The 27,908-nt window shown below is 47.6% G+C and overlaps 1 protein-coding gene and 1 non-coding gene across 15 annotated transcripts; both read right to left on the bottom strand.

Moving 5' to 3' along the window:
- Positions 1 to 77: 77 nt before the first annotated feature.
- Positions 78 to 27,398, bottom strand: FBXO17 (F-box protein 17). Of its 14 annotated transcripts, none has more exons than XM_036832549.1 (9): positions 27,212 to 27,398; positions 6,452 to 6,817; positions 5,625 to 5,736; positions 4,558 to 4,617; positions 4,008 to 4,040; positions 3,531 to 3,626; positions 2,920 to 3,055; positions 1,139 to 1,228; positions 78 to 1,047 (listed from the first exon to the last, which is right to left on the bottom strand). In XM_036832549.1, exons 2-9 carry the CDS (start codon positions 6,798 to 6,800, stop codon positions 904 to 906), a joined length of 1,020 nt encoding a protein of 339 aa, XP_036688444.1. In that variant the 5' UTR covers positions 6,801 to 6,817; positions 27,212 to 27,398; the 3' UTR covers positions 78 to 903. The 14 variants fall into 14 exon arrangements, with proteins under 14 accessions (XP_036688444.1, XP_036688430.1, XP_036688434.1 ...); XM_036832535.1 differs by having other exon boundaries at positions 27,228 to 27,353; XM_036832539.1 differs by having other exon boundaries at positions 4,558 to 4,587; positions 27,228 to 27,353.
- LOC118885988 lies at positions 12,698 to 12,804 on the bottom strand. Its single transcript, XR_005017620.1, has one exon. It is a non-coding gene; the product is annotated as a U6 spliceosomal RNA (small nuclear RNA).
- Positions 27,399 to 27,908: the final 510 nt, after the last annotated feature.

Raw genomic sequence — 27,908 nt, 5'->3', positions numbered from 1 at the left:
ACATCCCACAAGGCCTTTTAGGATCAGAGCTAGGGGCAAACGAGTGCATCGATTACAGACAAAAATCCCCCGTCACCTCATGCTTAGCACCGATTTTATTGAGCGAGCTTGTTGGCTGCGCTCAGCTGGGGAAAGGAGAGCTTTCCTTCACAGCATGCCTTGCTCCTGGGGTCCATCTCCAAGCGGGCTCAAGTGTGGAGAAAAGGAGGCTGTCGCCTGACAGGAGGCGAGCTGCCCCTGAGGCAGGGGCAGGAGGTGGGGGTGGAGGGTACAGTTTGGGGGTCAGCGCAGAACTGGCCTCAGAAATTCTGAAAGAAATGGCACCAGTCTGGCCCAGAGGGGACGTGCTGATGGGCGCGGTGCTGGAGGAGGTTGCACGGGCCCCACTGCTGAATCCCAGAGACTCCCCAAAACAACAGGAAGAGTTCCCTTTGAGGGTGCTGTTGGTCCCCTCAAGGACCTCTGCTCCCTGTCAGCAATCACCTTGCCCCCAAAACATGCTGACAAGAGTCCTTGGCCAAGATTGTCAGCAGCTTTCCTCTATTTGAAATCCTGGTTTGGCCTTTGTTTTTTGACTCAGTCTGTCAACTGATATCCACACATGTGAGAAAAAAATTTGCAAGTAAAATACAGGTCTCTGAGTTAACTCTTTGACACTCCCCCTGGGAAGCTGGGGAAGCAAGTGACCAGCCTGGTTGGATCCCTGGTTTCTCGAATAGCATGGGGGCCACCACACTGAAGCAGCAGCAAGTGGGGTTCACTGGAAACATTCCGGGAACAGGCTACACGGGAACCCCACTGTCCCCGGGCATCCTCCGGCTCCTGGCTGCAAAGCCGACCTTGATTGATGACGGTGTCTGGCAGATGGCAGTCTGTCCCGGAAGGCTGGATCAGGCTGGTTAGCTAGGACAGGCGGATCCTGACCCTCACGCTGGAGTGGGTCACGAGGGCACCATAGTGCCCCACCCAGGAACGTGTGTCTCTTCCATACTGCTCAAAAGACACGTAGCGGATGCCCTTGCCGAAGTTGGTAAAGACGTGGGAAACCTGTGCAAGTAAGAAAAGTGAGGGAGTGAGGTTCCATGGACTTCTCTTCCTCTGCAACCTCAACAGATATTCCCCAACACCAAGTAGGTACCTGGCCCTGCTCCAGGCGCTGGGGGTATAGCCGTGAAGAAAGCAGCCAAAAGATCCTATCCTGGAGAAGCTGAGAGTCTAGACTGTGACACTGAAGACAGATGGGGGAAAGGACGGAGGAAATACTGTAGGAGGGTGGGATTGTAAAGCAAGGGCCCCACTGAGATGACAGAGACCTGATGGGGCGGGGGAGCCAAGTGGGGAACTGGAGTATTCCAGACAGAGGAACAGTCAGTGCAAAGGCCCTGAGGTGGCAGTGTGCCTGGAGCAGAGTGAGGGGAGAAGTAAGAGATGGGGTCAGGGAGGTAGCAGGCAGATCGTGTGGGGCCTTTGAGATCGGCCACAGAAGGACTTTGGCTTCTGGCTTTTTTTTTTTTGGCCGCGTCACTCGGCATGTGGGATCTTGGTTCCCCTGACCAGGGATTGAACCGGCGCCCCCTGCAGTGGAAGCGTGGAGTCTTAACCACTGGACTGCCAGGGAAGTCCCTGGCTTCTGGCTTTATAATCTTCTTTAATTTTTTAAATTGAGCTAAAATTCACCTAACATAAAATGTACCATTTAAAACTGTACAATTCAGTGGTTTGTGTATGTGTGTGTGTGTATTCGTAATGTTATGCAATCATCACCACTATCTAATTCTGGAACATTTTCATCACCCCAGGAAAAAAACCTCGAATCCATTAGCTGTCACTTCCAATTCCTCCCTCCCCCTGTCCTCGGACAACCACTAATCTATCTGCTTTCTGTCTCTATGGCTTTGCTTATTCTGGAAATTTCATGTAAATGCAATCATACAATATGTGGCCTTTTGTGTCTGGCCTCTTTCACTTAGCAGTTTCCAAGGCTCACCCATGTTGAAGTGTGAATCTGTACTTCACTCCTTTTTATAGCTGCATTATAGGATATTGGCTTTTGCTCTGAGATGTAGCCACGGGAGGGTTACAAGCAGGTGAGATCCGTGGTCTGACTCACTTTTTAAAAAAAAATAAATTTATTTATTATTTTTGGCTGTGTTGGGTCTTTGTTGCTGCACGCAGACTTTCTCCAGTTGTGGCGAGCGAGGGCTACTCTTTGTTGCAGTGCTCGGGCTTCTCATTGCGGTGGCTTCTCTTGCTGCGGAGCGCGGGCTCTAGAGTGCAGGCTCAGTAGTTGTGGCGCACGGGCTTAGTTGCTCCGCGGCATGTGGGATCTTCCCAGACCGGGGCTCAAACCTGTGTCCTCTGCATTGGCAGGCAGATTCTTAACCACTGCGCCACCAGGGAAGCCCCAACTCACTTTTTAATAGGAGCTTTCTGGATGCTGAGTCTGTGTATTGGGTTGGGGGTGGGTGGGAGGAGATCAGGAATGGAAACCAAAAGACCACCTAAAAGGTTACTTTGATAAGTGAGGTATGATGACCATGACAGTTTAGGCTCAGGAGCCAGCCTGGGGTTGAATCAGGCCCTGCACGCTTTAGGGTGACTTTGGGCCAGTCACCTAACCTCCCATGCCTCAGTTTCCCCAACTCTAGAATGGGGATGGAGCAAGGACTTTGGTTCACTGCTGCATTTCTAGCAACTAGAGTATGGCAGGCACACAGTAGGTGCTCAAAAATGTCTGTTGAACAACGAGGCCATTGTGCTAATGAAATGAATTAATGGGTGAAACTCTTGGGCAGGCCTGTAATAAGGGCTCAATGATTGCTAGCTGTTGTTATAGATACCCAGCAGTGCTGAGAGCAGAATTTGAGCAGGGTGAGAGGTGGGTGTGCCTTTGGGTCAGGGAAGGTAGTCTGGACCCACCTGTCGGCAGCCTCTTTCAGTCCACTGAAGGACCGGGCTGGGTGATGCCGAGAACTTGACCACTTCGTTTTCATACATGTCCAGGAGGCGGACCCGGAGCCGGTAGATGCAGCCGCAGTTCTCCCGGGCACCCCACCTGCCAGGTGGCAGTTAGCCTTGATAGCCTCACCACCCGCTCAGGTCTCTGGGTTGGGGAGGGAGACTGAGGTCTGGCCTCCCTGCACTTTGATGAGGTCAGGCCTGGGAACCTAGGGGGAGGAGCCTAGGTGCCCCTGGGGTGGAACCAGCCTGGGGGAAGAGCCTGGGTGCTCCTGGGGGCAGATTCAGGAGGCTTTGGGTCAGGTGTATATGGAGGGGCGTGGGGAGGGTAATTGTATTCTGGGGAGGAACCACAACCTTGGGGAGGAGCTTGAGGGTGTAGGAATCTGGGGGCTCTGGGCTCACCAAAGCTCTGCCCCTCCCTGGCTCTGCTACTATGAGAGCATCGCTTCCCCTCTGTCAGCCTCACTATGAAGGGGGCACAGTAGCAGTGCCAGCCCGTGGGGTTGATGGGGGTGTGGAATGACTCCCTTCTGCAGAACTGCTGCCACCACGGGGGGTTCTCCACTCACCAGTCGGCCACACAGATCTCGATCTGGGAGCTGTCGAGCAGCTCCTGCCACACACCCTCCATCACCAAGTCCACAAGCTGCCTCTTGAAGCACCATCTAGGAAGGGGGGATGATAGGACGGGTGGGGGGGTAGAGAGTCCCATCATTCAAGTCACAGCCCAGAAATCACCTCCTCCCAGAAGCCTCCCCTGACTACCCTGTCTAAAGCAGCCCATCAGGGTTGCTCTACCAGACAAGATGTATGACGGGCTGTGCAACCCCGCTGGCCTCTCAGATCCCCTCCACCCTTCACTCTGCTGTGGGCTCCAGGAGGCTGACTGTATGCAGGCCTGCCCCTAATATCTGTGGGGACTGGGACATGAATACAAATGGAAGCCCACATACTAGACATCTGAGCAGAGAATTCTGGGGTCTCCTCAAGCACCAAGAGGCCCATGGTCTAAGGTTGTGTTGCCTGTATGGAAGGGTCTCCCTTACCCTCTACTTCCTGTTGGGTCAGCCAATGGGAAGCTCCAGCAGCAGACAGAAGGGAGAAGAGAGTGAAATCAGGGTATTTAATTCTCCTGGCTCTCTCCCAAGGGATCATCGTGGGACTGTTGTATTTCTCAACGAAAGGGCCCTCTCCACAGTGCTCTCTCCTCCCAGCCTTCTCTGTCTTCATGTTTCGGTAATTGCTTCCTCCCCTTACCCCTGCCAGGCCTACGGGTGGTAATGTCCCTTCCCCCCACTGTTACTAGCCTAGGGTCCTGTAGTATCTCTTGTGTTCTGCCTGCACGTTTGTAAACAGTCCTTCTCCTCGAATTTCAATGTGCCATAATAACAGAAATAGTGATTTATCAGAAGAACTGATAAATGGACCAGAACTGAAGAGAGTGCTCAAGGACAGACCTAGGTTTGTATGGGAACTTCATAAATGATAGAGGTGGCACCGCCATTCCATGGGGGAAGGGAAGGATTCTTTAGTAGATGGTGCTGGGAAAGCTGACTCAATATAAGGAGGGGGATAAAAAGAAAACTGGATCCTTACCGAACATCACATTCAAGGTGGATTAAAGATCTAAATGTAAAAGATAAAACTATGAGGTTACTAGAAGAGAGTATAAGAGAACACTGTTAGGATCTAAGGGTAGGGAAGGATTTTTTAAACAAAATTTCAGAAAACAAATTCTAAAGCAAAAAGATGAATTTGATCATATGTAAATACCAAATAACACCATGGACATAGTTAATGCAGATGGTAGAGTGGGGGATTTCTGTAATGTCCAGGATGGACAAGGGACTGACATCTAGAATATACAAGAAATTCTTGTATATCAACGAGAATAAGATATCAACCTTAATAGAAAATATGAACAGGCAATTTACAAAAGAGGGAATCCAAAAAGCTAACAAGCACATGAAGAGATGTTTAATTATTAGTAAACTGAAACATGCAAATTAAAATAGCAATGAGATATCCCGTCACCCCTAATATACTGGTAACTACTAGAAAGCTAGATGCCATGAGAATGGTTGACTGTGGGGGGAGGGCACAAGGAAAATGGGTATGGGGTATGAGGATAAAGAGAATCAGCCAATCAAACTGTTTTTATGTCTTCATAGCATTTATCACCGTCAGAAGCTCTGAAGTCAGACTACCTGGGTTCGAATCCCAGCTCCACCATTTACTAGATGTTAGTTACCCTCTATGCCTCAGTTTCCTATTAGAAAGTGGAGATAATAATGGTATTTGTGTCATAGGGTTGTTGCCAGGATTAAAAAATTTACATGTAAAGCATCTGGCATAGAGTAAGCCCTCTAAATGTTTATTATGTTGTTGTTTTTATTTTACTGTTTATGCGTTTAATGGCTTCCCCAACCCTACATCTAAAATGCAAATGAAAAAAGAGCAGGTTCCTGATCTTTCTGAATTTTCCTTGTATCTCTGGCATGTAAAACAGTGCCTGGTACCTGGTAGGCCCTCAACAAATATTAGCTGATTGACTGACTGAATAAATGAATGTGGGAAGGAGACGCTGAAAGTGGGTGAGGGTGAGGATGAGGACGGTAGGGTAGGGTCCCCCTCCCTCGCACCAGGGATCAAGGGCCACTCACTCGAAAGAAGTCACGAAGCAGGTCTGGGAAGGAGCGCCCGGCACCAGTATTAGGTTCTTTTCCACAGCCCAGCCATTCCCGCCGTGCTCCACCTCCCAGCCTCTGAAGCCCTCTGTGAGATATAAAAGGGTTGAACACCAGGGATTCGCCCGCCAGCTCGCCCCGCAGAGAGCCCGCCACCACCTAACTTGCTCCGCCCACCAGCTCCTCCCTCCCAGCAGGCTGTATTCGTGGTCCCACCCCACGACGGCGTCACTCAGCCCTGCCCATCCACTCAGCTTCCCCGCAGCCTCTCTCGGCCCCGCCCCCTGTTCTGCCTCCCTTCACTCTCAAACTACTGGGATTCAATTCTGGCCCCGCCCCGGGCTCCTTACACCACCGCTTCCGGGCCCCTCCTACCTTGGCCCCGCCCACTCACTCAGTTCCCCTCCCCACAGCCTCGCAATACCTTATATTTCTATGCAAGCTCCGCCCCTGCCAGCACCCAATCGGCTTCTCCCAGGCCTCCCCTGGCTCCTCCCCCTTTAACCGCGCCCACCGAATCTACAGTTCAAACATAGCTTCACCTCTGCCACGGCCCAGTCTCCTGCATCCTTCTTCTCTGTCTCGCCCAGCCATCTTGGCTCGCCATACTGCCCACAGCCCCTGGCTCCTCCCACCCAGTTTCCCAAGAGCCTCGACCACGTCCCCTGGCTCCCGGCCCCGCCCCTGTCTGCTTCATCCTGGCCACGCCCACTCACTCCACGTCGCCTGGGCCTCCAGGCCACACATCCCTTTGGTCTCTTTTTTCCCGCCCCTGCTGCTAGGCCCTGACCCCCGGCACCCACGCTCTCCGCAGGAGTTGAAGATGAGGTTGCGGCCGAGGGGCGCTCGCAGGCAGTAGCGCGCCAGGGCGCGGAGCGGGAACTCCTCCTCGTCCTCGCTGTTGGGCGGGCAGCGCTGGGCCACCGCGTAGAGTGCGCGGCCCTCCGCGCTGCGGTCGCGGGCCAGCTGCAGCAGCCACACGGTGGGCCCGTCCACCACGTCGCGCCAGGCGCGGCACACTGGGCGGCAGCGCGTCACTAACGCGCGCGGTGGCACGTGGCTCAGCACCTGCACGAGCAGTTCCGGCGGCAGCGCGTCCAAGGCTATGGGCGGGTCCGCGGGCAGCCGCCGCCGCGAAGGCCGGGCGCCCATCTCCGGCCGCCAGAGTCCTGCAGGTCGAGAGGGGTCGGCAGGTCAGGGCAGCCCGGCCTCCCTCCACCTCTCCTTCCAGGACTCAAGTCCCCTGCGAGTTGACCGTGACCTCACCAGGTACACGGCGACCGGGGGACTGCCATAACCAAGAAAATCCAGCATCTATTTCCTGCCACTTGGCTCTGGACGGGGACCGGTTTCTCCCCACCTTTCCCCCTCAAGCAACAAACCCCTGGCCTGATCACGACCCCACCAGGACTGCTAACCACGGCTTCTGTCTCTGGCCGGTGCACCTGTGTCTGGCTAAGCACTTTACATATGACCATATGCACACTGAAGGCCCATGAGAAAAATCCACCGAGGAGGAAACCATTTCCACCCCATCCCCCAACCTGTCCCAACTCTCGGGCCTTTGGAATCCAGGACCTGTCCTTCAGCAAAATCTATTTCCTCAATCTCTTCGCTGAAGATTCTTGTCACCTTCTTGCTCTAACCAGAACCCAGCTGTCCTGTGGGCCTTCCAAGTGGGTAAATCTCCTTGCTCCTTGGTGCTGTTTCCAGACCGTTCTCCCTCCATCCTCCCCCAAACGCCGCAGCTATGAATCTCATCATCAGGCTAGATCGTTTGTCACCTTGTCATCATTATCTGCTGACCCAGATGACTACTCCTCACTTCTCCATGATTTTAGCTCCAGGCTCACTGCCACTCAGGCTGCTCTTATCAACATTCTTGGTGATTTCCATATCCAGGATGACGCTCCTTCCTTCTGCCACCAGGCCTCTCTTGTTCCCTGACCAGCTGTTCTTCCGGCTCCTCCACCCCGTGGTCGCACCTACACCTTGTCTCAGTAACCACAGCCTCTTCAGAGCCTCAGTCTCAGGCTTCTCACTCTCCACGCGTCACCTCCTCTCTTTCCAGCTCTCTCCCTCCAGTGCCCTAGACCTCCACCCCCCACCGTCCTTCCAACCCACTGTGATCTCCTGTCCTTTGTCCCTACCTCTTTTTCACTGCCCCACACCCCCTCAAGTCCTCAGTTCTTCCTTATCCAGCTTAAATTCCTTGGTTAATCATTTAAAACATTCTTTGCATACACCCTTGCCTCCTCTGGCTTCCTCCTACGCATGACCCGGTTAAATCCAGCCCTCCACCTGCCAGTGCCTGTACCCACACAGTTTAAGGCCGCTGAAGAACAACACACAACTCCACTGGCTGGTCTCACTTCAAGTTTGTGCACTTGACGCTCAAGCGTACCCACAGTGCTGCCTGGCAACAAGATTACATTTCTCTTATCCTCTTGCTCTTCCTCTCTGTAGATAACTATTTCACACCTTCTCCCCTATCCCCAACACATCACACTTCCTTCCACCTTTTCACTCTCTCTTTGCTTCTTATTTTTTTTTTTTGGCCGCACCGCGCAGCATGGGGGATCTTAGTTCCCCTACCAGGGATAGAACCCATGCTCCCTGCAGTGGAAGCACGGAGTCCTAGCCACTGGACCACCAGGGAATTCCCTCCTTGCTTCTTATTTTGCAGAAAAAATAAAATCGATGGGAAGTGAACGTCCATAGACCCCCTCCGCCCCATGTACCACCTCCCTGCCCTGTGCTTTCCCACCGTGACTGCTCCCACCCCAGCTCACCGTCTCACAGTTCTCCGCTCTCTCTGCTGCACCTTCAGCTTCCCCCTCTGCACTGGATCATTCCTGTCAGCTCACACAGAGTCATCTCTCATTTGAAAACAAATGAAACTCCTCTTGACTCCACCTCCCCTTCCAGCTCTGACCCCATTTCTTTGCTCCTCTTTATAGTAAATCTCCAAAAAGTTGTCACACTCACTGCCTCCATATTTTCTACTGATATTCTCTCTCAAACCTCCTCTAATCAGACTTTGCCCTCCTTCTCTACCCTGAAATGTCAAGGTCACCAATGACCCCGCCCCCTTGGTGCTGAGCCAGTAGTCACTGTTCAATCCTCACCTTGCTTGACCTGTCAACAGCACCTGACACAGTGAGGTGACTCTCTTCTCACTTGGCTCTGGGCCGGCACATCCCTCTGGACCCCTCCCGTCTGCCTGTGGCTCCTAGTCAATCTCCTCAGCTGTTCCTTCCTCCTCCCTCTGATTTCAGTGTCAGGGATCGGTCTTTTTTTAAAAAAATAAATTTATTTATTTTTGACTGCATTGGGTCTTTGTCGCTGTGCATGGGCTTTCTCTAGTTGCGGCAAGCGGGGGCTACTCAGCTACTCTTTGTTGGGGTGCATGGGCTTCTCATTGAGGTGGCTTCTCTTATTGCGGAGCACAGGCTCTAGGTGCGTGGGCTTCAGTAGTTGTGGCACGGGGGCTCAGTAGTTGTGGCGTGCGGGTTTAGTTGCTCCGTAGCATGTGGGATCTTCCCAGACTAGGGATCGAACCTGTGTCCCCTGCATTGGCAGGCAGATTCTTAACCACTGTGCCACTAGGGAAGTCCCAGGGCTGAGTCTTTGAACCTCCTGTATTCTCGATGAGTACTCCCTTTGGGATCTCATCTACTCTCATCACCTCTCACCTGGACCATTACTGTCTCCCTGCTCCTTTCCCCAGCTGTCAGGTGTGAACACCTGAGTCAGGTCCTGTCCCTGCCCTGCTTAGAGCCCTTCTGTGGCTCCACCTCACTCAGGGTCAGGGCAAGGTCCTCAATGCAGCCCACAAGCCCCACACGATCTGTACCCATCACCTCCCTGCCCTCATCTCCCCCTCACTCACTCTGCCCCCAGCCACACTGGCCTCCACACCTCAGGACCTTTGCACAGGCTGTTTCCTCCACCTGGAACCAGAGCATTTCTTTGCTCACCTCCACATTCCCTTCAATCTTTGCTCAAATGTCAACTTCTCCATGAGACCGTCCCTGGCCACATTATTTACAATTTCAGGGCCTCATGACCATCACCTACTCCTCCTTCCCATTTCCTTACTTTATTCTTCCCTAAAGAAACCCACTTCACAGATGAGCAAACTGAGGCATAGCAAGGTGAAACACCTTTATTTAACAAGAACTCAGTGATTAACTCAAGACCTAGTGAGAAACTCATTTCATTTCCCCATCAAGGCAGAAGAGCTTAGTGATGAAATGCTCATGCCTGGGTCCAGCCAGCCTGGGTTTGAGTCCCAGCTAAGCCTCTTGCCTCAAGAGCAAATCACTTCACCTTTTTATGCCTCAGTGTCCTCTTCTGAAAACGAGGATGTTAACCTTACCCACTTCATAGGGTTATTGTGAGATGAAACGAATTAATATTTGTAAAGCGCTTAAATAATCGCTGGTGTCTCATAAATAAAAGTGGTATTGATATAATATTAGAGACTAAATTATGTTAGTTGCTATTATTATTACACACTATAAAAAGATGGCGAGCAACCATTTAGCTACAATATTTTCATCTGGTGACATTTACTGAGCCCTTACTAAACCACCCGTGCTGAGCATTTAAGCTGGATCATCGCACTGAATCCCATCATCGTGTTTTAATGGCCAAAACAATCCTTGGAGGTTGCCCTGGGTTAAGAGGCTTCAGTGATCTAATGCTTGTTATATTATCTAATGCCAGTAAGTGCTCCATTCATGTCAGCTGCTACTATTTTGAAATAAACTGATTAAGGTCTTGTTAAGGATTAAGGCCCTATCAAGCCAGTGGTCCGTGGACGTGGCACAAAGCCCAATTCCCCTTCACCTCCACAACAGAGAACTGAAGTTGTGGAGACACGCTTTAGAGACTAGGGTGTGCTTTGCCCCAGGTGGTTATTAGCTGCATTAATAATTAGCTGCAATTTACAAGCGAATCCACCAGCTTGCCCGGTATGGATGTGAAACTCACCAGAGTGTAGTTCCCTGGGTCGGCTCTCTTTAGGAATGTGCCGATCACTGGCAAAGAGGGGATCCCTGGAGCTGGGGGTGGTCCCCTCACACAACAAGGGCAGCCAGACTTCACTGAGGGGCAAGGACCTTCAAGTGATGTACCATACGAGCCCTGGGTATTCAAAATGCTTGTGTGTGATGCTCTCCTGAGGCCCACGAGGTGCCTTGTAGCCAACACGTCCAACACGGCTGAATGCCAACTACTGGCTGGGTCAGAATGGCACGGCACTGCCTGCTGCTAGGGTGTTTGGGAGTGTGTGTGTGTGTGTGTGTGTGTTTGGTGGGGAGGATATTGTATTGGTTGTCACAGTGACTGGGGCATGCTACTGATATTCGGTTTCCAGGGACCTGTGATGCATGGCAGACATCTTCCCCAGATGGTTATAACAACGTATCCAAACTGACGTGCTCTTTTCCAGGAACTGACCATTCTCCATTAAGGGGTGGCGTCCACAGCCCTCCCCTTGACATGGGCAGGCCTTTGGGACTGCTTTGCCTTTCAGAGCATTGCAGAAGTGACATTGCTAAGGGACTTCAGAGGCTGGGTCAGGAAGGAGGATACAGCCTCTACCTGACTCTCTGGGGATGCATGCATGGGGAGCTGTGAGTCCAGTGGTGTGCTCCTAAACGTTTAACAACTGGCTCTGTAGGGGAAAGAAAGAAAAGAGTCTGGGTGTGTAGCATATGCTGACTTCTGTGGTGTGAATACACCTTCCATGGCTGACAGCAAGCTACCAACACGACGTCCCTGGACTTTGGAGTTGGAAAGAGCTGTCCACAATGTGCTCCCAGGATCCGGTGCGAGCCAGCTCCAGCACACCACCGCCTGAGTCACCACGTAAGTCTGGCTGCCCTGAAGTCGTCACATTGGAGATACACAGGGAGACAGACATGCTTGGGAGCCCCAGCTGCTTGGGTGTCCCCAGCCAAGGTGCTACACAGAGGAGTGAATGAGCCCTCAGATGACCGAGTCCCAACCACTGCCTGACGGCACCTGCACGAGAGCCCCTGAGAACTGCTTAGCTGAGCCCAGTCAATCCCCAGAGACATCAGAATGATAAAGAAATGGTTACTGTTTTAAGTCATTGCATTTTGATTGGTCTGTTATGCAGCACTTGCTAAACGTAACGATGCTCAGTGACCTGTATTTCAGGGGACAGGTACCACTCACAAAGGGTGGCCAAGAGAATTCCAGTCAGCATTAAAAGTTCCATCTGGAATGGATAAAGAAGATGTGGTCCATATATACCATGGAATACTACCCAGCCATGAAAAAGAATGAAATAATGTCATTTGCAGCAACATGGATGGACCTGGAGCTTATCATACGAAGTGAAGCAAATCAGAAAAAGACAAATACCATATGATATCATTTATATGTGGAACTAAAATATGACACAAATGAACTGATCTGTGAAACAGAAACAGACTCACAGACATAGAGAACAGACTTGTGGTTGGTTGCCAAGAGGGAGGGGGGTAGGGGAGGGATGGACTGAGAGTTTGGGATTAGCAGATGCAAACTATTATAAATATTATAGAATGAATAAAACACAAGGTCCTACTGTATAGCACAGGGAAGTATATTCAATATCCTGTGATAAACCATAATGGAAAAGAATATAAAAATGAATGTATATGTATATATGTATAACTGAGTCACTTTGCTGTACAGCAGAAATTAACACAACATTGTAAATCAACTCTACTTCAATAAGTTTAAAAAAAGTTCCATCTGGGCAGAGGAACTTTGCCTTTAGAAACATTTAGAAAGGTTTTTTTTTTTTTCTTTCTTCCTGTTTCTTGATCTGAGGGCTGGTTACATGTGCGTTCGTTTGTAAAAATTCATCAGGCTGTACAGTTTGTGTACTTTCTAGAAAAGGTTTACTAGAAACGATAACAACAATAAAAACAGAGACGGTAGTCCGTGGAAAAGAACCAAAAGATGTCCAAAAAGCTCTCCCCAGTGTTATCAAACAAAAGATAGGATTATTATTATTACTATTATTTTAAAATATGGAACGCTTCACAGATTTGCTTGTCATCCTTGTGCAGGGGCCATGCTAATCTTCTCTCTATCGTTCCAATTTTAGTATATGTGCTGCCAAAGTGAGCACGATAGGATTATTTTTAAATTAAGGACCCCATGAGAGTATTAAGAGGTAGCTTCTCTCTCTCCTCAGTGGTTCCTCCAATCAAGTAGGGTCTTTTTATAGTGATGGAAAATTTTGCACAAAAATACCTCCGTGATTCAGTGGTGATACCACTGCCATGGTTTGGTGGCATATACTTATAATAACCGTTATTTTATGATTATTTTTTATGGCTCTGGGGACTGACTGTGCTCAGCCAAGCAGTTCTCAGCGGCTCTCATGCAGTGGTCCTCAGGCAGGGGCTGGCGCTGGGTCACCTGAAGGCTCATCAAGCCTCTGTCGAGCACCGGAAGTGGGGACTCAAACAGCTGGGGGCTCCCCAGCATTTCTCCGTCTCCACGTGGTCTCCTGCTAGCGCATACTTTTCCCTGAGTAGCTACTCTTTTTTTTTTTTTTAATGCTTTTTGCCACATAAAAGTAAACACTTTATTTTCTTTGTTGTTGTACAAATCACGATGATGGAATTGTCCTTCTCTCTCTCTCTCTTTTTTTTGGCCACCCGGCGCAGCATGTGGGATCTTAGTTCCCCTACCAGGGATCAAACCCTGGTACACTTTGGTACTTGAAATATCATGTCGTTAACTTTTGTTTTATGAATTTGGAAGACTGAACAGTTACTGTGAATGGTAATACTTCAGTATCGGTCTAAAAAAATACGTGGGTATTGCCCTTGTCTCCCTTTCTTAGGAGTCAGTGTTTATTCACTGTATAATTATTTCAGCTTTGGGAATTTCCTGGCGGTCCAGTGTTAGGACTCGGAGCTCTCACTGCTGAGGGCGTGGGTTCCATTCCTGGTCAGGGAACTAAGATCCCACAAGCTGTGCAGCGTGGCAAAAAAAAAAAAAAAAAAAAAAAAAATCAGCTTTTCTGGATGCTTGAATTAGCTTTTCTGTCTCGTTGAATTTTTTCAGAATACAATCATGGGGGTAGAAAAGACCCAACTGTCAAAGATTCAGTGTCCAGGCTTCCCTGGTAGTACAGTGGTTAAGAATCCACCTGTCAGCGTAGGGGACACAGGTTTGAGCCCTGGTCCAGGAAGATCCCACATGCCTCGGATGCCACAACTACTGAGGCTGCGCTCTAGAGCCCATGAGCCACAACTAGCGAGCCCGCGTGCCGCAATTACTGAAGCCCGCGCGCCTAGAGGCCATGCTCTGCAATAAGAGAAGCCACCGCAATGAGAAGCCCACGCACCGCAACGAAGAGTAGCCCCCATTAGCCGCAACTAGAGAAAGCCCACGCGCAGCAACAAAGACCCAACACAGCCAAAAATAAAATAAATTAATTAAAATAAAAAAAGATTCAGTGTCTGTAAAGCCTATTAGGACCCTCTGCCGAGGGCAGGGAGCAACTGAAGGTTTCCTGGGCTGCTGCTCCCAGCAGGATAGCTGATGGTCAGGAGCTCCCACTATGGAGGCAGACAATCAACGTTCAAACCCTGGTTCTTCCTCTTCTTGGGCAGGCCATCACTTAGGCATGTTGCTGGCCTCTGAGCCTCAGTTTTCTTGTCTGTAACATGGGGATAACTATTGTTCTACCTCAAAGGATGGATGTGAGCAGTGAAAGACAAATATCCCTAAGCCATGCCTGGGACTCAAGGAATAAGACTCAATGGTCATAAAAGAGCTATAGGCTTTCGCTCTTTGGATGAGGATTTGATAACCTGAAAGAATCAGGGACCTAGTGAGATGCCCTCTGTGGATCCCCCTTGGGGAGAAGGGAAATGGGAGAGGGGGGTGGGCACACATCTACCTCATCACCCTTTCAAAACTCTGCCAACTACCCAGGGCACCCATGTTGAACTTGAACTCCTCAGGGAGAATGCATGAGCAAACCACCAAGCCAAAGCCAGAAACTACTTCCAATAACACCCCATGGAGAGATATGCACCTGCATAAGCTGGGGAATCTTGGTGGTGGGATTCGTGGTGCATTTCTGCTGTGTGTGTACACGTACATGTTCCATTTCTATTTGCACACAGGGAGCCCTGTTTCCTAGACTGGGTACCTTTTTAAAAAAATTACCTTCATGGATGTATAAATTACATCCAATAAGATGCACATACTTCAAGTGCACAATTTGTGTTCTAACAACTGTGTACAACTGTACAACCATGCCCACAGCCAAGATGTGGGATATTTCTTTCACTCTAAAAGGTTTACCCCTTCCCAGTTAAGCCCCACCTCCATCCCCGCCACTAATCTGCTTTCTGTCACTATAAATTCGAGTTTTCTCTTCTAGAATTTCATATAAATGGAATCATATGGTGTGCCAGTTATTAATTTACTTCCTCACAGCTCCAAGTTGAGAAATTGGAATCTGGGCATGTAAATCTTTTCCCTTTGCCGGCTGACATGTTAAGTTTTTCCAGTAGAGGGAGCCAGAGAGGCATTGCAGGAGGAAGTGCTGTGTTAGTTTCTGCTGTACAGCAAAGTGAATCAGCCACATGCATACATATATCTCCGTATCCCCTCCCTCTTGAGCCTCCATCCCACCCTCCCTATCCCACCCCTCTAGGCGGTCGCAAAGCACCAAACTGATCTCCCTGTGCTATGCGGCTGCTTCCCACTAGCTGTCTATTTTACATTGGTAGTGTATATATGTCCATGCCACTCTCTCACTTCGCCCCAGCTTCCCCCTCCCCCCACCCAGTGTCCTCAAGTCCATTCTCTATGTCTGCGTATTTATTCCTGCCCTGCCACTAGGTTCATCAGTACCATTTTTTTTTTTTTAGATTCCATTTATATGTGTTATTTGCAGTGAGGTGCATGGACCTAGAGTCTGTCGTACAGAGGAAGGGGTTTTGCTTCCCACTTCCAGACTGCCGGGACAGGCAGCTTCTCCTGCCCCGTTCCCAAGGGTACACGCATGCTTCTCCGGTGTCTGGCAGTCAGCAGTATCCCTCAGCCAGCACCCTCCCCTGGCACCCACCTCAGCTGGTTTCCTAGCTGAGTGCCTCTGGTGAGATACTTCCTTGGGAACTGCTTTCCCTAGCATCCTAGAGGACTGACTTCTGGCAAGTTCCAGAGGGTGGATTTCCAGCAAGCTCTACAGGTGCAGCACCAAAGGGATTCTTTTGCCCTTTAGTGGGTCACCTCCAAGTGTTCTCCAAAAACAGCAGGGATTCTGCGGCTGCCACGGACAGCCTGGGACTGGCATCCTCCTCAAGCTGTCTGTCTTAGATCTTAGGGGTAGTGGCTGCTCCTTGTATTTGCTATTTCTATATTCTTTAGCATTCTCTTATTTCTTAGCAGCTAATCCCTCTAACTCGAATCCTCTGCTATAATTAATAATTCTGTATATTAAACATTCTCCCTTCAAATTCCTGTGTGGTTCCAGTCTCCTGATTGGACCCTGACTGATAACTATAGAATGTGCCCCTGTGCCTTCTTTCCTTCCGCATAACATTCTGTGATTCAGCCACATCGTTGCATGTATCAATCAGTAGTTCACTCCTTTTTATCGCCGAGTAGTATTCCATTGAACAGATTAAACCACGATCTGTTTACCCACCCACCATGATGGACATTTGGGTTGTTTCCAGCTTGAGGCTATTATGAATAAAGCTTCTATGGGGCTTCCCTGGTGGCACAGTGTTTGAGAATCTGCCTGCCAATGCAGGGGACACGGGTTCGAGCCGTGGTCTGGGAAGATCTCACATGCCGCGGAGCAGCTGGGCCTGTGAGCCACAACTACTGAGCCTGCGCGTCTGGAGCTTGCGCTCCGCAACAAGAGAGACCGCGATAGTGAGAGGCCCGCGCACCGCGATGAAGAGTGGCCCCCGCTTGCCGCAACTAGAGAAAGCCCTCGCGCAGAAACGAAGACCCAACACAGCCAAAAATAAATAAATTAATTAATTAAATTAAAAAACGAAAAAGCTTCTATGAACATTCACATACAAGTGTTTGTGTGGACATAGGTTTTCACTTCTCATGAATAACTATGTAGGAGTGGAGTTCTTGGATCACATGGTAAGTGTGCATCTCACTTTACAAGAACATGCCCAATCGTTTTTTCAGCATGATCGTGCCATTTGTGATCCCATCAACCATGCATGAGAGTTGCAGTTGTCAGCACCTTGTATTGTGAATCTTTTCAATTTTAGACAGAATGGCTTCCTTTTCCTGCCCCGGGGAGATTTTCCTCTACCTGACATCCTCCTTTATTAATTTTTTTTTTTTTTGGCCGCACCTTGCGGCTTGTGGGATCTTAGCTCCCCGACCAGGGACTGAACCCGCGCCCTCAGGAGTGGAAGTGCGCAGTCCTAACCCCTGGACTGCCAGGGAATTACCCTCTCCCTTATGAATTTTAACTCTTTACTCTTGAACTGTGGTGCCAGTGTTGTTTCTAACCTGCGACAAATGGTTACAGAAAAATCATCAATAAAACAAGATCGAAAATTCTTTGCTTTAGAATTATCTGCATGTACAAAGATTTGGTGTGTCTTCTCGTTCAAGAAGGCAGACTGAGCTATTGATAATCAGAGCCTCTACTGGCCTGTAAGAGCTTTTAGGTAGATTTTTTAAAAACGGTACCCTTTCTGGGTGAATGCAAGCCTTGGGTAGCAGGGCCTGGTGATCAGAGCAAGGGCTGGATTCAAGCCCCCGGCTGGCCTCATAATAATAATAGCTGGTTCTGTGCTAGATGCTCTCAAAACAGAATCCCAGGAATCCCAAGTTCAAATGCCTACAAGAGACAGGAAGTATCCAAAGTGAGACCAACTTGGTGGAAGCAAACCAGAGAGAAGAGCCCAGCCTGGAGGCTGTGGCAGTGCTCACTCTGGCTGATTTACTGCCCAGTAGGAAGGTGGGCCCAGTTTGGCTACATTTTCCAGTTTGTCAAGTGATTGGAAATCCCTGTTTTTATGTGAAATCACCTAATTTTTAAATGTTAGCAGTGCATTTAAAGAAAAAAAAAAAAAAAGGACAGTGTGGGCCAGGTGAGACAGATGTGCAGACCCAGGAACTGATTGGGGGTAGCCTTTTGTGGCTTCTGTATTATCCCAGTTGATCTTCACACCATGAGGAAATTGAGGCCCAGAGAGGTGAAATGATGCACAAAAGGTCACACAGCAGTCAGAAGTGGAGTGGCGATGGGAATCTGGGCAGTCTGGTCTCCCTCTCAAAGGGCATCCTCCCTACGTACAGCAAAGAAATTAAAAAGCAAAGTGAACAGGAGGGAGACCATCACCAAGAAAGAAATGTCGATAAATTTCTGCAAGACAGAAAGCAGAAAGAAGTGTAGGGGCTAGGACAGAACTCAAGGTGGGGACAATGGAGCCTCAAGGACCCCCAGAGGCTCTGGACCCAGAGTTGAGGATCCAGAGGGGCCCAGGCTGTGGTAGAAGTGCAGGTCAGGAGTCGAGAGGGCAGAGCGAGGACAGAGGTTAGTCCATCTTTGAAAACCTGTGCCTATTGGCTCCCTGTTCCTTCACCTTCCTCCCCCATGCTTTGCCACACAGATCTCAAGCTGCCCAACATTCACATACAGGAAAAACAAAACAGTACTGGATGACTGTTCTTTGAAAAAATTGCATGAAGCATCCAGGAAGTGCCCAGGCTGCTGGTGTTCCTGAGGATAGCCTTCCCCACTCTGGCATCTGGGAGTGAGCTCCCAGCAGCTTGGTTTCCCCCAAGTTATCACTGACAAGTGCTGCCTCCAAACACAGGGTTCTCAGTCATACCTTCAGCTGGACAAAGAGGCCAGTGGGAAAGCAGGACCATATTTACGAAAGCCCCAAATTTCATACCAGTTACTTAAATAAGTCATCCAGCCCCTTGTTTGTTTGAAAATGTGATTGGACAAGCAGGGGTCACCAGATGCTTAAAGAAAACCAGCAGCCTGAAAAAGAACCAGTAAGATAAACATGCAGGGCTTCCCTGGTGGCGCAGTGGTTAAGAATCCACCTGCCAATGCAGCGGACACGGGTTGAAGCCCTGGTTCCTGAAGATCCCACATGCCATGGAGCAACTAAGCCCGTGCGCCACAACTACTGAGCCTGCAAGCCACAACTATTGAGCCCGTGTGCCACAACTACTGAAGCTTGCGCGCTTAGAGCCCATGCTCCTCAACAAGAGAAGCCACCGCAATGAGACGCCCATACACCGCAACGAAGAGTAGCCCCGCTCACCGCAACTAGAGAAAGCCGCGCACAGCAACAAAGACCTTACGCAGCCAAATAATTAATTAATTAATTAATTAATTAAAAAAAAAAAAAGATAAGCGTGCAGAGCAAAAGTGAACTGACCCCAGAGGTAACAGAGACAGTTCAGAGGGCCAAAAGAATGTAAAGGAAAAGAAAAACCCTAATTAGTACACTCAGGGCCGGCTTCAGGCTTCATGGGTGTGTGACCTGTGGAGTTGTACTTAGAAGGGCTCCATGCTTGTTTAATGGTCTGCTACTGCCAACCTGAAATTCTTAATCGTTTTTGAACAAGGGGCCCACATTTTCATTTTGTACTGGGCCCTGCAAATTATGTAGCTGGTCCTGAGTACACATAGATTTGAGAAGAAATTCAAAGCAAAACAAGAACAGGATACTAAAAAAGGAAGAATGTCTTTAAAAAGAAAAAAAAAAGGAAGACTGTCTTCAAGAAGAAAAAAAAATTCCAAGAAATAGATGGAATGAGTTAAAAACAGGAAAATCCTTCTCTCAAAAGAGAAAAAGTAAAGCTATTAAAAAAAAACTGCAGGAAAAACAAAAAACTGTTTAAGAAAGTCATGGCACAAATATGATATACACTAAACCATATCCATGTTATATCCATTTGATAAAGTACAAGAAAAAGGAATCCATTTGACCTGGAGGCTAAGGGCATTCTCCTTATACTAGCTCTGTTTATTGGTTTTCATGGGAAAAATATTGTTTTTGTTTTTTTAAGATATAATTAATATTGTGTAAATTTAAGATGTACAGCCTTTTTTTTTTTTTGGCCGCAGCACGTGGCTTGTGGGATCTTAGTTCCCTGACCAGGGATTGAACCTGGACCCCCGGCAGTGGAAGCAAGGAGTCCTAACCACTGGACAGCCAGGGAATTCTCCAGCCTGTTGATTTGATACATTTATATATTGTAATATGATTACCACTGTAGCATTAGCAACGCCTTTATCACTTCACATAATTATTTCCTTTTTTGGTGAGAACATTTAAGATCTGGTCTCTTAACATAAAGATTGTCTTTTCAAAAAAAGACAATCCTTTGCATTGTGCTAGGAAATCTACATGCAAAAAGATGAATTTAGGCGTTTACCTCACACCATACACAAACATCAACTCAAAATGAATCAGAGACCTAAATGTAAGAGTTAAAACTATAACATTTTTAGAAGAAGACAGGAGAAAAATCTCATGATCTTGGGTTAGGCAAAGATTTCTTAGATACAATACCAAAAGTATGATTCATAAAAGAAAAAATGGATTAATTAAACATCATCAAAATTTTAAACTTTTGTACTTCAAAAGACACCATTAAGAAAATGAAAAGACAAGCTATAGATTAGCAGAAAATATTTGCATACCATATATTTGATAAAAGACTTGTATCTAGAATATATAAAGAACACTTAAAATTCAATAATAAGACAATCCAATTTAAAAACTGACGAAAGATTTGAATAGACATTTCACTGAAGAAGAAATAAAAATGACTAATAAGCACATGAAAAGATGCTCAACATCATTAGTCATTAAGGAAATGCAATTTGAAATCACAATGTGATGCCACTTCATGCCCACTAGAATGGCTATTGTCCAAAAGATTGGCAAGGACAGGGAGAAACTGGAACCCTCACACACTGCTGGTGGGAATGTAAAATGGTACAGCCTCTTTGGAAAACAGTTTCTCTAAAAGTTGAACATTAAAAAAAAAAGTTAAACATAAACTTACCATGAAACCCAGCAATTCTACTATTAGGCTATCTACCCAAGAGAAATGAAAACATACGTCCATGCAAAGACTTGATTGCAAAAGTGCATAGCAGCATTATATCTTTGGAAACAATCCAAAATGTCCATCAACTAGTGAATGGATAAACAAAATGTGGTATAGTCATACAGTGGAATACTGTTCAACAATAAAAGGAATGAAGTACTGGTACATGCTACAATATGAGAATGAACCCCCAAACAGTATGCTAAGTGAAAGCGCCAGACACAAAAGACCACATATTGTATGATGGATTCATATGAAATGTCCGGAAAAGACATACAGAAAGATTAGTAGTTGCCTGGGACTGGACATGGGAACAGGAAGTGGTCACAAATAGGCACAAGGGATATTTTGGAGGTGATAGAAATGCTCTAAAACTGTGGTGATGGCTGCAAAACTCTGTAAATTCACTAAATCACTGAATTGTACACTTAAAAGGGCTGAATTTTATGGTATGTAAACTGCACCTCAATAAAGCTGTCCAAAAAAACCCAAACCCGGCAAACTTTACAGTTAAAGCATGTAAGACTTGGGCTTCCCTGGTGGCGCAGTGGTTGAGAATCTGCCTGCCAATGCAGGGGACACGGGTTCGAGCCCTGGTCTGGGAAGATCCCACATGCCGCGGAGCAACTCGGCCCGTGAGCCACAACTACTGAGCCTGCGCGTCTGGAGCCTGTGCTCGGCAACGAGAGGCCGCGATGGTGAGAGGCCCGCGCACCGCGATGAAGAGTGGCCCGCGCACCGCGATGAAGAGTGGCCCCCGCTTGCCACAACTAGAGAAAGCCCTCGCACAGAAACGAAGACCCAACACAGCCATACATACATACATAAATAAAAAGAATGTAAGCAGAAAAGAATAGCATTAAAAAAAAAAAAAAAAAAAAAAAAAGCATGTAAGACTTAAATAGGGTAACAGAACAGACTGTAGAAGTAATCAACCTTGACAGTGTGAAAGCAAGTGTACAACTGACAAAAGATGGGAAAGGAAAAGGTGGGAAGAGGGGAAGCCAAGACGCTTCTCTCACTCACTTAGTATCATGGGAATCAAAAGTTGCCAGAATAAGAAATACAAGTGAAGCATAAAATTTAAGGTTACAAAGGTAAATAAGAAATGATCTTTTAAAAAGTACAATTATTAAAAATTAGTGGAGCAAATACACAGTGAGCTAAACACCATCTTTCATAGCAGACAGTAATAGACGACACTGAATTTCCCTATTTCTCTGTCATTTTCAACTGTCATCACCCTCTCAGTTATTCAACTGTCTTCTGGGCCACAGCATGGGTGAAATGGGAGGCAAAGTTACTTCTGATTCTGGTATATTCTAGTTTAAATGTCATAAACATCATGCGTATTAAAATCAACCAACCAACCAGCCAACTAGTGCAATGTCACCATAATTTACTTAAAATGCCACCAGTGAGAACTCCCATACACACCTGACGAGAGTAAAAACTGGTGGAACCACTTTGGAAACTAGTTGGGCATTTTTTAATTAATTAATTAATTAATTTATTATGTGGCCGCATCACAGCGCATGTGGGATCTTAGTTCCCCATCAGGGATTGAACCTGCCCCGCCTGCAGTGGAAGTGCAGAGTCTTAATCACTGTACTGCCAGGGAATTTGTTGTGGAGCACGGGCTCTAGGCGCGCGGGTTTCAGTAGTTGCAGCACGTGGGCTCAGTAGTTGTGGCTCGTGGGCTCTAGAGCACAGGCTCAGTAGTTGTGGCGCACGGGCTTAGTTGCTCCGCGGCATGTGGGATCTTCCCGGACCAGGGCTCGAACCTGTGTCCCCTGCATTGGCAGGCGGATTCTTAACCACTGCGCCACCAGGAAAGTCCCAAGGCATTTTTTACTGAAGTTAGAAATGTGCCTTCTCCATGACCCAGCAATTCGACCCCAGAGCCAGGAAACACATACTAGGATATTCACGACAGCATTGCTCCTAACAGCTCCAGCCTGGAAATGACCCAGGTGCCCATCCGCTGTAGGGCGTATAAACAAATTAAGGCCGTCACAGAATGGGATACTAAGTAGCAATAAAAAAGAGTTAACGACAAGTAAACACAACAACACAAATGGACCTCAAAAGCATAATTTTGGGTGAAGTTGCCAGACACAACAAGTCACCCAGAGTGCGAGTCCCAGGACAACCAGACAGCTGGGTGGCCTGGGGCAGTCCTGTCTACACCTAGTGTCCCACGGTAATTAGGGTCATTGTTAATAGTGACCCTTATCACTTCCAAAATTCCCTGGTTTAGATGATAAATTATATATTCACACCAGTGGTTCTACTCTTAGAAAGTCTACAAACAAGCTAAACTAATCAATACTACTTATGGATGTACACACATATTAAAAGGTACTAACACCATATTAAAAAAAACAAGCAGGGAGACAAGCATTATAAAAGTCAGGGCGCTGGTTCCCTCTGTGGAGATGGAGAGGGCTACTAACCAGAGAAGCATCTGGGGGCTGGTAATGTTCTCCTTGTTGACCTGGGTGCTGGTTATATACTTTATAATTATTTGTTAAACTGTACATGTATATTTTATGTGCTTTTCTGTATGAGTGTTATATTTTCCAATTTAACAATTATTAGTGCTATCAGTGAACACCATGATTATTTAAGTCAAAGAAGGAAACAGTCATACTGCATCTTAGTGCAAATAATAGTTCACATTTGTCGATGCTTTCTTTGTGTAAGGCATCCTGAGAAATTCTTTACGTGCATCGTCTCATTCCCTGGGGGCAGCCCTGACATTTCTGGGGCATCACAGGGCTAGCCGGGGACATTGGTTTTGGGAACTGCTGGTGACAGCCTGCAGAGGAGGTGGCACTGGGGAGAGGTGAAATGTTGCCAGTTACACATTCAGTCAGCCCTGGGTTAGCCCCAGCCCTAATTCAAACTTCGTGAATTTGGGCATATGGCTTTCCCTCTCTTAAGCGTAGATTTCCCCTCTGGAAAATGGGAAATGTGCAGGTCCACATCTCCTGTCCACAATCCCTAAATCCAAAAGCTCTGCAAACCAAGTCTTTCACAGACCCATCTGGTGGCAGAGCTGCCTGGAACTGATGGAAGGTTTTATTTATGATATGAACTTGCATTTCACTGAAGCAATATCAGTGTGTTTGATTACTCTCCAGCCCCACTAGGAATCTTATGTAATGTACAGGATGGTTCCTTATGGCTTGCCTCATATTCACTTCCCAAATGCATTGGGCCTCAAAAGTTTTGGCTAAGACACTGTGGACTTGTAGTAACTCTCACTTCCCATGGTGATGGGGAAATTCAGTGAGATCAAGGCCTGGCCCTCGACAAGTGTTAGCTGCCATTGTGAACGTCGTGACTATGATTAGCACTTAAGTCCATCCTATGTCAGAATCACGCAGCCATTGAAACCATGACTGGAGGAATGTGGGCTAAGGGGATCTGTGCTTAAGGAGTAACGAAACACAGCAGGACATGAAACTGCACCAATGGCAAGGTCAGAGCCATTCAGTGAATTTTAAAAAGGCAAAAGAAAATGCCAAGGTTGGGACTTCCCTGGTGGCGCAGTGGTTAAGAATTCGCCTGCCAATGCAGGGCACACGGGTTCGAGCCCTGGTCTGGGAAGATCCCACATGCCGCGGAGCAAATAAGCCCGTGCGCCACAACTACTGAGCCTGAGCTCTAGAGCCCGCGAGCCACAACTACCGAAGCCCACGCGCCTAGAGCCCGAGCTCTGAAACAAGAGAAGCCACGGCAATGAGAAGCCCGCACACCGCAACAAAGGGTAGCGCCCGCTCGCCACAACTAGAGAAAACCCGTGTGCAGCAGTGAAGACCCAACGCAGCCAAAAATAAATAAATTAAATTAAAAAAAAGAGAAAAGAAAGAAAATGGCAAGTTCAAAATCTATCTCCAGAAAAAAAAAGGAGTAGAAGGGCCCAAGAGCAGTGATGATATGAGTAGTTATTCCCAGCTGAGCAGACCATGGTAGTTAAGAAAAATCCTTCACAAAATACTAACAGCTACTGTTAACTGCACACTAACTGCTCTAGGCATGTGGAAAGTGCTTTACAAGATCTCACAGAAGGCTCATCAACAACCCCATGAGGCAGGCGCTATTTTTCAGCTGGGGAAACTGAGGCTTGGAGGAGGGAAGCAACTGACCCAAGGTCACCTGACAAGCAAGGTGGCAGGTCGGGGATTTGAACCTTGGGGTGGAGGACTCCAGGGTTTGTGCCACTGTGCACGCCTTCATCTCTGAGTTTCTAAACTGTCTTACTTTATTTACGTCAAATTTTACCATAAAAATGTCACCACCATACAGAAAAGTTGAAAAAAATAGTTAAAACGAATATCTCAATGTGTTCCATATTTTGCCATATTGGCTTTCTCTCCCTCCCTCTCTTTTGATGAACTGTTTTTTTTGTTTTTGTTTTTGTTTTTGTTTTTTTGTTTTTGTTTTTGTTTTTGTTTTTTGATGGCCTTGAACCATGTGGCATTTTATTTGAATTGCATTTTACATTTTCTATCTTGGTATGTTGTGACTCCAGAGGACTAGCTACTGTTGCCAAGGCAAGATGACTTTGGGTAGCTGCAGGGATCCACAGGGGTTTTTGTTTGTTTTTTAAATTTTGTTTTATTTTTTAAATTATTTTTTATTGGAGTATAGTTGATTTACAATGTCTCTTTTGATGAACTATTAAACATGCATCTTCTAAGAAAGAATAAGGACCCTCTATAAGTCTATACTAACACTTAACCCACTAAGAGAAATCCATTCTACCATCTAATCTTCACTCCATGAACACTTTTTCCAGTTGTCCCAAGGTCTTCTGGAGCTGTATCTTCCTAACAAAGATGGGGCTCACACACTGCTGGGGGTGCGCATGTCTCTCTAATATCTTTTAATCTAAAACACTGCCCCTGCCTTTTCCATTTTTCTTAAAGGGATTATATTTCTTTTATCAAAGGAAAAAAATAAGGCAGACTCTTTTCTATTTGATTTGTGAACCATATGCATAACTTGATTGAAAAATTAGCATTTAAATAAATATAAAAACTTTATTAAAAATATTTTAGGGACTTCCCTGGTGGCACAGTGGTTAAGACTCCATGCTCTCAATGCAGGGGGCCGGGTTCGATCCCTGGTCAGGGAACTAGATCCCACATGCATGCCTCAACTAAGAGTTCGCATGCCACAACTAAGGAGCTCGCAAGCCGCAACTAAGACCCAGTGCAACCAAACAAATAAATTAAAAATATATATATTTTTTAAAGTAGATTCCTCAGCCAGGCCATACAAAAATGGGAGTCAACAGATTATATACATATATATATATATATAACAAATATATATATAGTTATATATAGATATATTTAATGGAACAAGAAAACAAAAGTTTACAAAAATTATTTTTTGTTACAAAAGTGCCAATAGAGAAACTAAAAGGACTGTCATGATTATATAGGAAGGAGGGAAACCATGGAGATGATGAAAGCTGTCTCCATCTATTTTTAGCAAAGGATTAACAGACATTGTCTCAAAGTTGATAAACTAAGAAATAACAATGGAAGAATTTGCTTTAAAAATTTGGAAGTAACTACCAGAGTAATAAAAAGCAGAGAAAGGTTTAAAACCATGCACCACGGATCACAAGTTACTTTTGCCATTTCTGAAAAGTAATTTAATTACACAGTTTTAAAATTGGCTGCGGGGGAGGGTGCGCTGTTCAAACGATTGATATTTCATGCAAAGCTTTGTCCTGTTTGTCTTTTGTTCTTGTGTTACTGGGACATTTAAAAAGTTGTTATTATTTATTTTAAAAGTAGGTTGGTAATATTGTAAATTTGAATATTGGTAATATTCAAAATAGGGGGTAAACAGCTGCTGTCTAAAGTTGAAGGAGCAAGATACGGAGCGTTAACAAATATTACTGAACACTGCAAAAGTTAACTTAGAACAAAATTGAAATTGGGTGGAGCGGCCGCAGCTAAAAACATACTGTGCCCAAGTTGCTAAATCGAGAAACGGCGCTCTAAGATCTTCTGATTCACAGATTTTTCTGCCAGTCAGAGGAAACAAAAACCAGAATTGGTAAAAAGTGGTCTGGCCTTTCACCAGCTGCAGCGAACACGTGTTGGTCGGGTACGTTTTGGAGGGGGATTTATTTAATGGTGGCCTCCACGGGCCAGCAGCCGAGCGGAGAGGCGAGGGCTTTAGAGGGCTGCTTTTTGCAAAGCCCTTTCCGAACGATCTGGGTCTTTCAAACGTGCGATTGTGTAACTCTGGACTTAAAGGGGCAGAAGCTGGCTGGGGCAGGCCGGGAAGGGGCACTAGGGCGCAGGACCCTTGGGACACGCCCCTCCGGGCAGGGCCTGGGGCGGAAATCCTTCCCGGGGCGCCTCAGCCGCGAGTGGGGACGGGACACCGGTCCCGACCTGGGTCCCTACCTGTCCCGGCGCTCACCTGGCGGCCTGCTCGGAGGCGGCGGCGGGCTAGGATCCCCTTCCCCACCCTGCTCTGAGAGGCAGTCGGGGGGCTCCCCGGGAACGGCCCCGCCCAGGGAGCCCCGGGACCCGCGCTCTGGGCAGTCGGTCCTCTCCGGGGCGGACGGCTGTGAGATCCCGCGGGCGGGCGGCTGCGCGAAGCCGGAGCGAGGGAGGGGCGGGGTCTGGGAGGCTGTAGGCGCCGGGAGGAGGGCCCAGCTGCCGCAAGGCTGGCGGGGAGGGGACCCAGCCCCCGCCCTCGCGCATCTCAGGGCCCGCTCCTCGGAGAGTCTACATTTTCTCCACGTGGTTACCTGCTGCCCAGGCGCCCCGCGATCTGAAACCCGGGTTCCCCGGCGCTTAGCGCAGGCACCTCCAGTGGGCGAGTCCCACCTCCCGGGGAGCCTCCCGCCGTGGGAATGGTCCAAGCTGCCCCCACCCCCACCCCCAAATCCTGTCTTTCCTTCTTATTCCCGCCACCTGCCTACAACCGCCTCCGCCATTCACATCTCTCCCACCATCTGTCAACTTCTAGTAAATGGCCGAGCTGTGACTTCGACCCTGGGCCTGGTGTGAAACACTTGGATGGAAGTTTCTATCCACAGGGATTCTCTCGAATTTACATTGTGTCCCTAGGATAGTGTCCCAGAAGCCCAGGCTT

Source organism: Balaenoptera musculus, chromosome 19 (assembly GCF_009873245.2).
Source record: "Balaenoptera musculus isolate JJ_BM4_2016_0621 chromosome 19, mBalMus1.pri.v3, whole genome shotgun sequence".
Classification (NCBI taxonomy): domain Eukaryota; kingdom Metazoa; phylum Chordata; class Mammalia; order Artiodactyla; family Balaenopteridae; genus Balaenoptera; species Balaenoptera musculus.
The sequence above is the reverse complement of the archived record's forward strand: the minus strand, read 5'-3'. Positions and strand labels throughout refer to the sequence as shown.

Bases quoted from the DNA above. Each gene is read 5' to 3' on its own strand.
- FBXO17 (XM_036832549.1), bottom strand. From the start codon at position 6,800: ATGGGCGCCCGGCCTTCGCGGCGGCGGCTGCCCGCGGACCCGCCCATA. The intron at 5,737-6,451 runs GTGGGTGCCGGG...TATATCTCACAG, and splicing joins CTTCAACTCCTGCGGAGAGC to AGGGCTTCAGAGGCTGGGAG. The intron at 3,056-3,530 runs GTGAGTGGAGAA...GCCACCTGGCAG, and splicing joins GAGATCTGTGTGGCCGACTG to GTGGGGTGCCCGGGAGAACT.